Source organism: Helicoverpa zea, chromosome 17 (assembly GCF_022581195.2).
Source record: "Helicoverpa zea isolate HzStark_Cry1AcR chromosome 17, ilHelZeax1.1, whole genome shotgun sequence".
NCBI classification, from domain to species: domain Eukaryota; kingdom Metazoa; phylum Arthropoda; class Insecta; order Lepidoptera; family Noctuidae; genus Helicoverpa; species Helicoverpa zea.
In genome coordinates this window covers 2,608,090-2,624,363 of record NC_061468.1, presented here as the reverse complement: position 1 = coordinate 2,624,363, position 16,274 = coordinate 2,608,090, and the positions used below count along the sequence as shown (strand labels likewise).

The following is a 16,274-nucleotide window of genomic DNA, read 5'->3' as shown; positions in this document are numbered from 1 at the left end:
TTAAGATTCAAGAAGCCAAAAAAATAATTTTGCGAATCGACACCACGAAATTCGAGATGAAAGTAGTTGGTCATGTAAATATGAATTTTAATTCTTTGTGATAAGGTTTAAATGAGTTGTAGAGGTAAGTTGGTCGTGTTATATGCAAAATACGAGGCAGTGTTGCCACAGCGATCTTGAACTATATACGTTCACTCGCAAATGTAGTGGAAATAAAGTTGGTGGCGAGAATTGAGCAACTAGTAGCACTCGCTGCGATCCTCCGTCACTGCAAATGTAACCAATTTTACGGTTATTTAAATAATGGATGAACACTCAATCATCAATTATGGTCACTCGAGAGCAATAAATAACATTAGCAGTAGCTCAGTAGTCCACAAACTTAGAAATTGGTCAGTACGACAAGTTCCGCCAATACAATCGAAATTACACGCACTTGCACACAAAACTCAACTGATTTGTAGGGAGGGTCCAGGATAATTATTATTCTTCCCAAAATAATACATTAAGAATTTAATATTCGTATCTTCTATAAACCTAAAAGAAATAACATAGAACAAGGAGAGGTTCCTTGTAAAATCTTCAACATAAATCGAGAATAATTAGCCAGCATTCCTTCCTTTAACTTCGTTGCTTCATTAATCTTTCGACTGCCATATAGGTAGTTAATGCCGCGGGTAGAAGCTAGGTAGGGTAGGCCCATAGTGGTGACTGACATACAAAGGGACAAAGTTCCTTTTTCGTAGAGTTGTGACACACACTACAGACTAAAAGTCGGCCGACATTTGTCCTGATGATTAGGAAAAAAAATATATTAAACTTGCCGTTTTCCCGCGGTTTTACCCGCATCCCGTGGTAACTACTGCCCGTACCGGGATAAAATATAGCCTATGTTACTCGTGGATAATGTAGCTTTCGAATGGTGAAAGATTTTTTTAAAACGGTCCAGTAGTTTATGAGCCTATTCATTACAACCAAACAAACAATCAAACAAAGTTTTCCTCTTTATAATATTAGTATAGATAAATTCGTGAATTCAATCAAAGTTTTGAGTCGGTCTGATATACGTTGTTATGTGCATACTACCATTCATTTCGATACTGATTTATGAGCCCGAACAAACTGTCGCCTGACTAAAAGTTTTAAGTGTGTCGGTCTAAACTCCGTATCGATCCCTAAGTGAAATAAGTAATTGAGTAATTTTACTAAGAAAATATGCAAAGCATTTCGGACGCTGCCTATTCCGAAAGATATGTTGTAAGAATATGTAGAACCTGTTTGAATGCCACAGTTCGTGATAGTGATCGCAGCTCTGATAATCGGTCATCGATTCTTTGGGCTCGATTGCTTAGTAACTCGATTATAAATGGCGCTAAAATTGTTGAACATTCTTCAATTGAAATTAATGGACGTTGATTTATTGTTTTTTTTTTCTGGATTTGTTCTTGAGTTAACTGTTAAAAATATAGATGCGTTGGATAAGTGATTGTATTGAGTTGATTAATGCAGGTCAGTCGAGATGATGAATGCTATTAGTCAGCAAATTCGACATTTATTTGCAAATCGAATAAAAGAAGAAGGGTAACAAGTAAAATGATAGGTATTACAATAATGACTGGTTGAATAAGTTAAAAAAAAATACACTTTTTTTTGCATGGTACAATATTGAACATAACTCATTGATAAAGATCGAAAATGTAATACTTGTATTAGTATTCAAGATGTTACAAGCGTTTACAAATATGCCAGTGAAATATCAAGGCTGCTTGTGCTAAAATTATCAAATTTTATATGAATAAACATTTGGTTTCACAATATATGCAACTGTTGTAAATGATAGTGAACTTAACATACATTAAAAAAAAAAACTAAACATTAACATTTTTCGTAACGATGCATGATTAGATTATAATAACATCAAAAATATGCACAAGTCCTTGCATAAGTTCTGCATGTATTTTTTATACATGATTTTGAAAACGATTCCGATTTTTTAAAGTGCGTTTGGGTAAGAAATCTCCTGTCGAAAAGGACTGGGGAAGAGGCCACTACACTGCTTTGCAATTGCAACGTTGCGAACTATCGCAAAAACGTGCGACGCCAAAACGCCACGCCGTAAACATTGATGAAAAATATTTTCCAAAAGTTTTCCTAAGCAACTCTTTTTGCACTGCATCAAGGTCTAATCTCATGCACCACAATTTATCAAAAACAGTTCAGCAGTTCAAAGCATGTCATGCATAGTTATTAGTCGATTCAATTAATTCACAGTTAATTAATTGTTCTATAGCCTATTGTTGTTTAATTAATACCAGGATAAAGTTGGGTTCTAACGGAGCTATTTATATAAAGATTTAATTTATATCTGTACTAGACATTTCTAGTGCGCAAAACCACAGCATACTTATATTAAGCTACATAAGTGTTTCCGATGTCGGTTTCCTAAAGAGATTTTGTACATCATTTATGTTTTAAGGAAATCGTTAGTTTTTACGATTAAGTTATTCATTAATTATATCTTTAGATGCCCTTTGATTGTCGTCTTAATAGCTATAAGATCCTTCATTGCTGGTTCTATCTGCGGACCTACCGCGGCCAGTCATTGCTTAACCTCCTGAACTATCGACCCGTACTGCTGTTGCTTAGCCAAAAGGATAATTACATTTTAGAAAATCACACCTGGTATATGGCAGTATACTGACTCTCTATGACACATTATTAAGTTTATTGCAATTGGGACGGGTAACTAACCCCGTCTGTACTGCCTAATACAACTAATACACATGATCATCACGTCAGTACATAGCAATGACCGAGTTGGCGACGCCTGCGCTTGGTATTCAGCTGCATCGCTGATCAATATTCCTCCAGTTTCTGCACTCTGGCTCGTACATCAATGCATGCATGCGTGCATGCAACGGGCGTTTGGGCGTATTACCAATTGTTTTTTAAACTGTTGTAATGTCTTTCAAGACGAATTTTGATCATACATTATAAGGGTAACTATCAATGTTTTATCTCAGGCCAGCTAGTAAGCCATGCGCTATACTCGTACCTATATTAAATGTAAACGTAATTAAAAATGCACATTGGCCCTACATATGTAAGCGAGAGAGCACTCAATAATGGCCGAATCATACAAAGACAATATACGTATAAGATGCCCTTTTCCAGTGCTGTCATTTAGACGACTAATAAAAAACTTTTTTACAAAAAAATTAAACCGACTTCCCAAAACACTAAAAAGCAAAAAAAAAACTATTTTTAGGTGCATCGGCCTAGAATTCGGTGTCTAATGGATGTTACTAAGTTAATTTTGCCACCGACTTCTATGCCGATGCACCTAAAAATAGTTTTTTTTTTGCTTTTTAGTGTTTTGGGAAGTCGGTTTAATTTTTTTGTAAAAAAGTTTTTTATTTAAAGCTTTTCAGTGATACGTATAGTTGTCACTATCCATACAAGTGGGAAGTTCTCATCAATACAAAGAATATAAGTCCAAATACGAGGTATTTTACATATTCAGTTGTCGAGTTCCCTCGACTTTCTCTGGTCTCCATCATCAGGTCAGCTTCAAACCTTCACTGTTGCAAAGGTCTTGTCAATACAAATAATTTAAGCCCAAACACGAGGTAGTTTACATATTCAGTTGTCGAGTTCCCTCGACCCTCTCTGGTTTCCATCATCAGATCAGCTCCAAATCTTCACTGTTGAATAGTGCTTTTAGGCGTACACCTGAGTATCAAGTTTTTACCCTATGTATGCCTACAACTTTCGAAGGTTGCCCTCGATTTCTCAGGGTTTCCATCATCAGATCCTGACCTGATGACTATGGGACCAACTGGCAGCTATTCCGAGTCGAACAAAAAAAGAATCACGTAAATCGGTCCATAAACCTCGGAGTAAATACATAGAAAAAAAAAAAAAAAAAAAACATACCGGCCGAATTGATAACCTCCTCCTTTTTGGGAAGTCGGTTAAAAAAGGTTTTCGTTTTCATCTAGACTCAGAAGTACGGTTGTCAATCACAAAAGTTGATGAAGACTCCTTGACTATTAGAATTGTATTATTTGAGTCTCTCTAAACCAAGTAAAACAACACATAACTAGCTATGTATGGTCAAGCTTCTAATTTGATTGACAAGCATCTCCAAGCAAGTGTTTGTAAATCATTGAAATAATTACAAGTAACGTCAGAAAAATCACAATTCGTCAGTACAATCAATACATTTTGTTCGTTGAATTGTTTTGAAATTAAATAACATTTTTTATGATGATATTTACATAGACCTCTTGCTGTTTCACTAACGAGGTTTTGAGTGAACATGACTGCCCACGTTTGTGTTTGCCAATTGAAGGCACTAATTGTATTCTTGAAGTTATGCAAGTCTTTGTGAATAATTCGGACTAAACAGTAAATTTATTGTAATATGAATGGAGTCCCTTACCTACAATGCTTAGGCAACAATAATCTGCTAGTTTATTCTGACGATGACGTACTTAGCGAAAATAATTTCCTTGCTCCACTTCATTGCAAAAATGTAGTCTTGAATTGATTGAGGGTACCTAACTACCATACTCGAACTACAGTATCTAACAACCTACGATTTTATTATCCAGCCAATCCGAACTGAACAATTAGGTACTGTTTCAAACGATATCACCCAAAACGACCCTAAATAATATCCTGGGAACTGCAAAAAAGAACACAGCTAAAGAATAACTAGAACAATATAATTTCACTTACCAGTAACGACATCTCAGTGTTCTTAGGCATCATAGTGACATCACCAGGCCTCACGCCAGGGCCGCAGTAAGGCAGCGAGGGGCCCCTGTTTGGCAGCCGTGGGAGGGGCTCGTGTAATGCTAGGAGGGCCGCGTGGAGTCTTGCTCGGGCTGCGCTGATGCCCCCAGCACCCCTTACGGCTGCCTCCACTACATCGTTCACGTCTTTCTCCCATCTGGTTAGGGAAAGTTTAATATAACAGTGGTCGTAAATATGAAAGTAGCTTTGTCAAATACATTGAAATCGTCAACTGTTTAGCTAAGTTGCTCTTAAAGCTAACACTTTTCGTTTCAATCCCCAACTCTCAAATATTTTCTAACTTATACAGAAAATTATAGTAAATGTAGTAAAAAAACAGGCATTAACGTAAAGTAGTGATTGCACTAAGCATTTTCGGTTTTCTTGTACGACCCTATTAATGAAAAATCGTGAGAGACAGCGAATTTATGATCGACTGATCGTTATCGTTTCCATCCTACTATTATCCCGATGGGTTCAACGTCCGATCTATGCAAGTAACAATGTAAAAGTGGAAGCAACTGCCAATGTGCTTGATACATTTCATTAGCTGTCGTATACGACGGGAGAGAGCGCAAATAAGTCTGTTTGAGGCAGTACTGATGAGCTATTTTGCTTTCATTCAAGTGATATTGTATAACTGCAAGTTTAGCTTAAGATAAAGGGGTATTTAGGACGGAAATAATTTAAATATAATCACAAAAGTTCTCTGTTTAATTTTATCTTTAGAAATATTTTAATATTGATTAATTCCGACTTGAACTAGCTCTGAAAGAAAATAGTGATAGGGCTATCCCTATCAGTATTTTCAGATCTATTAGACTTCTCGTTAACCCTGTAAAGAATAGCGAGTCAAAGCGTTCACCATCACCGAAATCAGTGTGGAGGATTACTATTAGTTGTCCTTTTGTTCTTCTGTAGCTTTTGAAAGACGTAACATCTTTTACTGACCTGCAAACTCCCAAACAGGACCTGATATCTTCCTTCAAGCTCCTGCTAAGCGTGCAGACCGGACTATCGGAGTCCGAAGTGTTGTGAGATCCATCATTCTTGTCCGAGTCAGACAACCGGCGGGCTGGCGGCTCGAACTGCTCGCTCTTTGGTAAGTTGGGGGACACCCGTCCGTGGCTGCCTCCGCCGCTGCCGTAGCCTGGGACACGAGCATAAGAATGGATTTGTATGGGACTTTCGAGAACATCAATAGAAGGTCATTTTCATATCAAAAGACAGAAACTCTTCTCAGAGATCCTGCCGGTGCCTCCTCAAGGGATATCATTTCGTGACATAGATGCAGGTACTTAGTCGTATATAAAAGCTAGGTCATCTGGATCTGGTCAGACTGAAAGGCAATATCAATTTTATCATCATAGGCTTAACCTTTTCCCAATTATGTTGGAGTTGGCTTCCAGTCTCAACAGCAGTAGCTGTATTTTATATGGAGCAACTGCCTATCTGACCGCCTCAACCCAATTACTCGAGCAACCATGTATCCTTGCTAAGCTAATTCCAATTTCTTTGTGCCTATGAACTGACCTGAGGACGTGGAGGGTGCCCGGCGAGGCGTGCGAGGCGGCTCCACGGCTTCTACCTCGGGCACCTCGTCCAGTGAGTCCACGATTATCACTACCTCTTGCTCCTCTTCTTCTGTATACAGGGGATTCGATCTGCCGATAACAAAAGAATATCATTAGAAAAACTGTAGCAAAGTTTTGAACTGTTTTGTCTCTAGTGAACACTGAACTTATTAGTTTCATTCCGTTATAAACGACAAATTCTACAAATATTTCTGCTGATGCACTGGTATAAAAAAGGCTGGTACCTAGGATGCCCTTGCACTTTTGTTATTTCATTCACCTTCTTACAAAGAAATAAGAAATCTATGTAAAGACCAATTCATGGTTCAATGTATCCTCTACTGGTGCCACAAAAAAATGCCATTTCCTCATAGTGACGCAAAATTGCTGACCACTTCTAAAGTTCAATAAAACGGGTTTAGGTATTTATATCCTTAAATAGGTGAGTAGTGAGTGCACCAGCTTAACTGACTGCTTATACAAGTTTGTAATAATCACTATATTATAATGTAGGAACAACTTTCCATGGCACAATGCCATGCGAATAATATTAAAGATTATGTTTTCCTAGGCATTCCGATCGTCCTGATCTATGTTCTTACAACTAACTACATAATGCATTTGTTTACTTTTTCTTTAGCCTAAAATCAGCCTCTCTTGGTTGAGTAATCAAAACTTCATATTCTAGACTGCTTTTTATCCCGCTTTCGTGCTAGGCAGGATCCTAATGTAATAAAATACGTATTAAAATGAGTAAATTTTTCCTAAGCATTTTACGCAACGGCCAATTTCTGCAGTTTTTGCCTTAAAAACTATAACACTTAATTACCATTACTATCTCCGACCTTGACCGACGTGACGCATAGACATAAAAGCTAATGCGAAAATTAAGTACAGTCACGCACAAAATCTAGTCGCCTTTTTGAATGTACAATTTCTTCAAGTCATCGACCTTTGGAGATGCACAAGCGAAAATGTACCTTATGACTTCTGAATAAAGTTTAGAAAATTAATTGTGGTTTTGGTGGCAGGGTTTTCGATGAATCAGAATTTCCTGGATATTTCCAGACAGTTTATTGTTTGGAAATGTTCGGTTATTTGCGGGTACAGAGTATTGTTCTGGCTTGTGGTTATGTGACTTTATAATAATGGAATTTTGACGGTAAGGTTTCTCTTTTTCAATTTGGATTATTATAAAATGGTTGGATGTTACAAAATGCAAGTGTACTAACTAATCCTAAAATGTTAGAGAGAATAGTAATGTCCACCAAAGAAATATATAAATTCAATTGATAAAATTGGTGAAGTTTAAAACTAACTGTTAAATGTTGATTCCGTGGTCTTATTTCAGCTCTAATATTATTTTAAAATTAAACAAACAGCCTTTTGAGCACAATCCCTTCGGACAACAGATGTTTTTCGATACTTAGTTGTAATTTCACTTTTTCTTAATTATTTGTAAATATTTTTTTGCTAATTGTTTTTTGTAGTTTTGTTTAATTTAAGGTTGTTTGTATTATTACGGTAAATATCTAATGAGACTATGAAATACCTGAGTAGAGGCGGCGGCATTTGTTCGAGCGCGTGCAAGGGGTGATGAGTCGGCGGCGCGGGAGGCACGGGCGGAGCGCGCTGGCCGCCGCACGCGCACCCTGCCGCCTCCTCGCACTCGCGTCGCCCTCCACCCTGACAGGAAATAAAACTGGTATAAGTAGGTCTCTTTAAAACAGGCAAGTAGTGTCATCAGTAGGTAGGTAACTATGCATTTTGGACCCTACTGTCCCTACTGTCATGGGTTATCATATCATATGTAATATAAAGTAGATGACAAGAAACGAAAAGGACCTACCCCTACAAAACGATCGAGCAAAAGATCTATCAACCCCAGACTTGAATGCTGCCCAAAGTCAAAGATCATAAGAAAGAAAGAGATTATGCTGGGGATTCATTACCCTGACATGGAACACGATGTCATGCAAAAATTTAGTTTAGTTTCGTTTATTTAATTTCAAATTTAATATACGAGCTTCCGCCTGCGGCTTCGCCCGCGTGGTGTGTTGATAAAAAGTAGCCTATGTTTTAATCTAGGGTACCTAAGGTCCAGCCATTTTTGCGTGATAGAATAACAAACATACATCCATGCATTCTCACAAACTTACACATTTATAATATTAGTAGGATTTTATTGACACAAGGTCTCTATCGGAGAATTTAGCAGTTTTAATGCAGAAGTTATTCGCTACAAATGTTTGAAATTATACATTCCCCTTTCTATAGCAGGTCTCACAGGTATCATTAGCTGCTTAACCATTAGGTAGTATTTTCATTGATTAGTCACAGCCGCGATGAGAGAGTACGAGGAAGTCATAGATATCGAGGAAGCTAACCGGGAAATAACAATAGCTAAGTCATTCGATAAATGCCTTATGTTCATACATTTTCAAAAGGTATTGCTTTATAATGTTGAAATATTTCGGCTGTCTGGTTCTTCTTCTGTTTATAGAGTTGGTTCCAAGGTAGCAAAATCCAAATGGTTGCCGGGTTTTTGGAAGAGGAGAGCTTATTCTTTTCATATCCTTTCGACTCCTATAGGTAATCCGCCTCAGTTCCTTTCACTTTATCTAAAGGATATCTGAACCCCTCTCATTGATTGAAATCAGACTGATAATGCCCTTCAGAAGTCAAATCATTCACAAATACATACCCCATTAAAGAAACATGAGCAATTTCACACGAGACCATAAGATTTATCTGCACGATCGTAATGATGCCTACAAGGCTCTAGGCAGCTACACACACAATTAGTCTGCCTTACATAATGCCAAACAAAGAAATACATTCATTGTTTCATACTGCACCGTCTGATACAATCTCTGGACATAGATTAGAATAATGTTGTATGGCACAGAATGGTCAGTCGATTTAGCAGTTGAATTAAGAGAATTGTATTGTAAATCACTGTTTGAAACCTTAGCATGTGCATAAAAGGACATGCGCTCAAATCATCGGTGATTGAATTTAATGATAATTTTGCAGGCTATTGTTGGTAACCTCCATTCATAATTTAGAGGCTTGAAAGTTTTATAATAATTATTAAACCCACAGTTTTAAAAATCAAGAAAATCTAAAAAACTGAAAAGTTTGTCCAGTAGATTTATTAACAAAAGTATTGAATGCCAACTAAGCGTGTAAAATGTTTTCACCAGAAAAACCCGTCAAAGTATTAACATTATCAAGTATACCATCTGCTCCATCCGGCGATTTACTCTATTATCTGTTCACAAATCACATTAACTTTGAATAATTCATGAAGAATCTCGGAAGTTCGCTTTGCTTTGTTTTTTATACAATTTGCATTTTGTAGAATCAAGGAATTTGTAAGTTTTTTTTCTGTAGCAGCCACTAACGTGTCGGTTAGTAGGCTTTAGTCAGTTAATTTTGGGCTCAGTTTCGCCGACATAAAAAACGTCAGTTTTTTTAAAACATCTGTTTACTATGAATTTTCATGTTGAAGTTTCAAAGTACAGTTGTTTATGTTGTTGGTGAACTGAAGCCTTAATTATTTGGATTTTTCAGTCGACCCTTAGTGCCGAAATCTGTAAAAATGCTAATTATTAATTAAATGTAATAATTTAATTCTAACCTTTTTTCATCTCATGACCTTTATTTAGATACAGTATGTCACTAGGTCAACTCTTCTCAAGATAATCCACAGCAAAGGGGACAGTCAAGTAGAAAAGTGTTAACTCACGATATATCCAACAATTATTGTCGCTTATAACGGATGTTAATTTGTGGGATCAACTAGCCAGATCGCCCTCGTTCCACTTGTCTGTACCGTGGAAATACAGTATTAAGTAACACTTAATATATACTGTTAAGAAATTACTTATTGTCTGTGTTTATACTGAAACATGTGTTATGAGACTGACAATTGCATGAGTCGTTTTCTGGTCTGAACAAATATGTTTTGCGGTTTGCGGTTTTATATGGAAATCATGTAATCATTGTTTATTTCACTTCAATCAAACATACCACTAAAGCAACCAGGAGTTATAATGAAAAAAATCGATTAGAGAATTAAATAATGAACACACAAAACCAATTCACGGAATGACACCTCCGGTTTTTTAATTAATTTAATTAAGAAGAAACTCATCGATCAATCCTTTAAGTAGATTGAAGTTAATAGTTCTCTCCTAGTTTGAACCACAAGTCAATATAATTATTTGATCAGTTAATTGCTTGGAACTAATTCAAATATTAATTATAATAATGTTTTTATTTGTTTAATATCACGGCTTGTTTACTTATCTATTGAATAGATTAATTGGATGGTAGCTGAGCATGCCTGATGATGCGCCCCAAGGTTCTCTTCAGGTAGTTAATTGGCTTTTGTTTGAAAAAAATATACAGGTGATGTAGAGTGGAATGAAATATATGTACTTCTTAGGTTCCCAGTTCAGAAAACTATTGTTATGAAATAATCAATAAATATAGTTTCGATTATTGTGTTTAAAAATGCATCATGATATTTTAGTGTTTAAAAATACACAAAAAAAGCTTGCAGGCAAGCTGAAAGATTAAAGCGATTTCAAAATAAATAACGTCACTAATTAATCAAGGGGAATTCGAATCGATGTTTCATAAGAGGTAACTTATTATTTTATCTTTTATCAACACTAAAGGCTATCAGTAACTGCAATTAAAAATACATTCAAAAAAGTCGAATCGAGAATGTTAATCGAGTTTCTGCACAGAAGAACATAATCGAAATAATGTTACACAATACGATTACCACGAATACACAACGATGCGATTAGCATTTGAATAAAAAACATTCAAATAATTGAGATGTACCATTTTCGTAAACATCGAATCAGCCGTGCGGTATCGATCATCGATCAATTGGTATTCGATTTAATATCGATTCGTGATCAGATGAGTACAATTAGTGCGTGACTGTACATTTTGAAATATAATACAATTGGGCAATATGCATATTTGTTACAGTATCGAATTTAAACAAATAGTGTTCTATGCGGGATGTAGTAAAATCGGCCTATTTTAATTGCAGATTCGTAATGAGTTACAAACCAACGATTTTTTTCGTTATTTGTTAGTGATACTGGTTGTTAAATCATTCAATACAACTTTAGGTACCTATATAGTTATTTGTATGGGGTTAATTTTGTTTCTTCTTTGAATACAAAAACAAAGTAAATCTCGTGTCACTCATTTCTGAATAATCTTCGACAAACCAACTATTAACTATTCCTTCCAAATTCTCAGTCAAACAATACTTATTTTTCAACACAAGGACAAAAAAAACTGACAGCACATTAAGCTAGTTATTTAGTAAAGTTAGCGATATAATCAGTTAATTTGCGCACATAATAATTCATATTAATGTGGTAAGTAAGGACATCGCTCTATCTTAACACCTATTACTTAGTATATTTACGAGCATTACCGGTGCTAGATTATAAACGAATGCACAATATATCTTATTAAATAAGCCTTTATGGCTCTTGCACAATACACGTAATATACATGAGGTACTTAATTTTAAATTAAGGTTTTTTTTTTCAATTGCTTAAATATGTAGTAAATTAGGTATAACCTTACAACGGATGAAGGTTAAGAACCTTTCTCGTTTTTTTTAATACTTTATTAATTTGTAATTAATTCCAAACTGTCGCCATCATTTTCTATTTACACCGCACACACATTATACATATACATTTTGCTTCTTTTATTAACCGACCAACAAAAGTAGGCAAGTAAAAATCTTCGATTACAATAAAAATAAATAATAATTTTACGATTGCGTCAATATTATAACAAATTATTACCTAACGCTAAAGGTCACTAAAACGATCGTAAATTCATTTAGAAAAGTAAATTAAAAACTTAACGTTGTCGATGTCATTGTCAGAAATATCAAATGTGCAAGACCTTAACAGACAATAATACAGATGTCTAAATCGTGACTCGATATTAAATCGATATGATAATCGATAATACATTATTCTCTAAATCGATAAAAACTTAAAATATTCGAAAATTGACATCAAGGCGATGATAAAGACATAATGATTATTATGCCTTGACCCGAGCTTTGAAAGCCAAAATATTTTTTTTTATATTCCAAAATAATGTGTTTAAGATTAGTCAAGGTATTTAATTTATAGTTCTTTGTATACGTAAACTAAAGAAAGAATAACTTATTATCTGCTTCTTAGATATTAATATTATTTTCAGCTAGTCTAGCTTTACAATATAAGCCAGTAAGTCTGACACCAGTCTAACCAATCGGGTTGCCCGCGTAACTGGGTTGAGGAGGTCAAATGGACAGTCGCTTCTTGTAAAGCACTGGTACTCAGCTGAATCCGGTTAGACTGGAAGCCGACCCCAACATATTTGGGAAAAAGGCTCGGAGGATGATGATGAGCTTTACAATAAAATATATATAGGAAGAAAAGCATAACAACTCGAACTCTGATCTCTTACAAGTTTGTCCAGAGACCAGACCAACTAAAAACGGATAATATTAGTAGTAACTATTATTTGATTACTCTTTTAGCTACACCACGTGGCTGCTTTCAATGGTCTTTCCCACGAAAACTGCACTTAAATATTTACTTTAATCAGATACGAGGTAACAATACGCTCGTTCATAAATTGTAAGCAATCAAGAATCCACATACAATGTAAGAAGACTTGATTAATTAACTTCTGACTTTAGCTGATAAACTGTTTAAATAAAGAAAAAAATCCGTTGACCGTCAAGAAAGAATTTCAAGATAGCCGCTTACATTTTAACGCGATTTAAATTGATAGTATCTTCTCAAACAAGTCGTGGTGGCCTAGTGGGTAAAGGACCAACCTCTCAAGTATGAGGGCGAGGGTTCGATCCCAGGTCAGGCAAGTACCAATGCAACTTTTCTAAGTTTGTATGTACTTTCTAAGTATATCTTAGACACCATTAGCTGTGTTTCGGATGGCACGTTAAACTGTAGGTCCCGGCTGTCATTGAACATCCTTGGCAGTCGTTACGGGTAGTCAGAAGCCCGTAAGTCTGACACCAGTCTAACCAAGGGGTATCGGGTTGCCCGGGTAACTGGGTTGAGGAGGTCTGATAGGCAGTCGCTTCTTGTAAAGCACTGGTACTCAGCTGAATCCGGGTAGACTGGAAGCCGACCCCAACATGATTGGGAAAAGGCTCGGAGGATGGATATCTTCTCAAACGTATAAATGGGGAACTCCGTACAAGCCACGGAGTAAGGAAAGATGAGCGGAGATGCCACGGAGCCGGTAAATCAGGAGCCTTCTTCTAGGTTAAATATGTACAGTGGGTATGTCCAATACGATTAAAGTAACGAGGCGTTAGGGTTCTTTGAGATATCTATCAACGATTTTCTTATTACAAGAAATGGACAAGTGCCAAAGAATAAGGGCGAATACAAACGATCCTCGTCCCTCGAACACCTGCATTTTGGGGACTATTTTTTTAGGAGATTTTAAATTTTCCTTTATGACATCTCCGCTTTTTTGTTCTCCATGGTAACAATACATTCGGATATTAATTAAAGTCATGTTGGAGTGTCTTTCGTTTAATTTTTATCCGTTCAGGGGTTGGCATGTAGCCTTGAAACGTACAAATTGGCGCCACTGTGACTTCGTCATTAATATTAATTCGATTTATCTGATTGTTTAATTTAATAAAATGATTTCTTGAGGCTGTTTTATTATATTTTTTTAAATCCGCTAAATATGGTACTTGGTAGCATATTACTATTAGTAGTCTTGGTATAAAAGAATAAGTAGGTTGGCGGAAGTAGCGTAGCTATGCGAACATTCAATTATTTCGTACTTCGTAAGTATATTAGTATGACTAACACTGAAAACAAATTGGTTACTGAAGTTTATTGGTCGGTTCCACGTAAAGTCATTCTTCTTTATCTTACCAAGGGGTTGCCCGAGTAACTGGGTTGAAATGGTCAGATAGGCCGTCGCTCCTTTTAAAACACTGGTACGCAGCTGGATAGACTGGAAGCCGACGATAGTTGGGAAAAGGCAAGGCAGATGAATCATACCAAAAGAGATAGGCCGGCCTCAATATCTAGGCAACACAACAGCGCATGACACACTGCAGGTAAATTTATAATTTATTAAGGTAATTTTATACAAAGATAGTGACGCAATAAGGTCAAAGGTAAAGTAATAAGGTATTAATATGCAAAATTATAAATAAATCATAAGCTGCAGTTTCCGTTACTAAGCCCTGTAGTTTGCCGTAATTAGCGTTAAGGCTACGGCTAAGCCGTTCTTACAAGTTAATGGCCTAGCTAACTATTGTGCAAGTATATGTAGATTTATAATAATCTAAACTGATATAATAAAGAAGAATTATTGTTTGTCTTTATTTGTTTGTGCCTCTAAAGACTCCGCGCCTTTAACTACAGAACTGACTTGATAAATTCTTTACATGAAACGTCAATTTAAAATGGACGCGGGGAAACATTTGGTAACTGAAATTCATTTCTAATACCAATATGTTTTTTTTTTTTGGAAGTACAAACATTGAAAGTAAAGAAGGTAGACCTTTGCCTTGAAATATGGCAATAGAGGCTTTAAATGATAGATAAATCCGATATTTTTTTTCAATGATATGATAAGTAAAATACAGTACCTACATAATACGCATACAGCCACAAAACCTAAAAAGAGTTACCTACATTTGAAGAATAATCGTAAATAATATCAATTCATTATGACAATCGTGCGAAAGACCGTGAAAGAACAAAGTCCACTTATTTATCCTACAAGTGCTTTAACAATAATGTACGAGTAATTCATCACATTTTGCTCTTTCTGTTAATACCTACTACAGCACCTTTTTTTTAAAGACGTCGTTTTGTTTCTTTAGACAGCTAATTTAACTAACAAGACTGACGTTGTGACGTTGAGTTGCACCGTTCAACTATGAACAAACCATAATTTTCAGTTGTTAAAATTGCCGATTTCACCAATGGATGGCAGTTTCACGGTAGGTTATGGTTAAATGTAGTTAAATGCAACTCACCATTATGATCCGATACACGAATACGCAGGAATACACACAGAGATGAAATTAATATATGGTCCTAAAGCATCTATCATAATTTGCCCTCAGTAAGTAACATTGTTACATTTTTACAACATACCATCAGTACCATTTACTTAGCCATAGACAAGAATGTTTCAATAGCTGATGTTTTTTCATAAACAGCTAATTAATAGAGAAGATACCATATATGTATGTACGAGTTTGTAAAGGTTTAGATAATTACATTAAGTAGAAGATGGATCGAAGGATATTGAAGCATTTACAAACAGTAAACCATAAATGAAAGAAAAAAAAATCTAATGGAAAGGTACCAAGGAGGATTCAACCTTTCATTAATGCTGGCTACTTCTTTTGCCATAAGATGAAAATTAAATCTCTGATAAGATATACTTGATAATTTAGACAGAGACAATAATATTTTTTTCAGTTGCAGCGGAGGAACTGCCAGGGAAAACATCTCTGCGAAGGAGTAGACAAAGTTGTAACACACACAAAAGAACTGTAACAGCAGGTACAGTCCACAACAACATACCTACCTATATAATTCAGGTCAATCCACCCATAACAATACAAAACGTTCAGTTTTTGGAACAAAAGTATCGATACAATGAAGTGTTAATATTCGTATAAAAACGTGTTCGTAGGTCGGTATGATGTCATACGACTTCTGACCCCGACTTCCGATGCTTGTAGTTAGAAATGACATTAACACATAATAAAATCTCTTGTGGGATAAAGAGTAAGCGGAAAGCGACTTTCGATATTGAAAGCTCGCACTTTTTTTTTAA

General features: G+C 35.8%; 1 protein-coding gene across 1 annotated transcript in view; it reads right to left on the bottom strand.

The window, feature by feature from the left end:
• LOC124638287 overlaps positions 1-16,274 on the bottom strand; it is a 45,453-nt gene that overhangs the window by 14,116 nt on the left and 15,063 nt on the right. The window contains exons 2-5 of the mRNA XM_047175219.1: positions 7,927-8,060; positions 6,334-6,464; positions 5,752-5,950; positions 4,744-4,957 (exon numbers count right to left, since the gene is read on the bottom strand). Coding sequence (XP_047031175.1) covers positions 4,744-4,957; positions 5,752-5,950; positions 6,334-6,464; positions 7,927-7,946 — 564 coding nt within the window. The 5' untranslated portion in view covers positions 7,947-8,060. The remainder of the gene's footprint in view (positions 1-4,743; positions 4,958-5,751; positions 5,951-6,333; positions 6,465-7,926; positions 8,061-16,274) is intronic.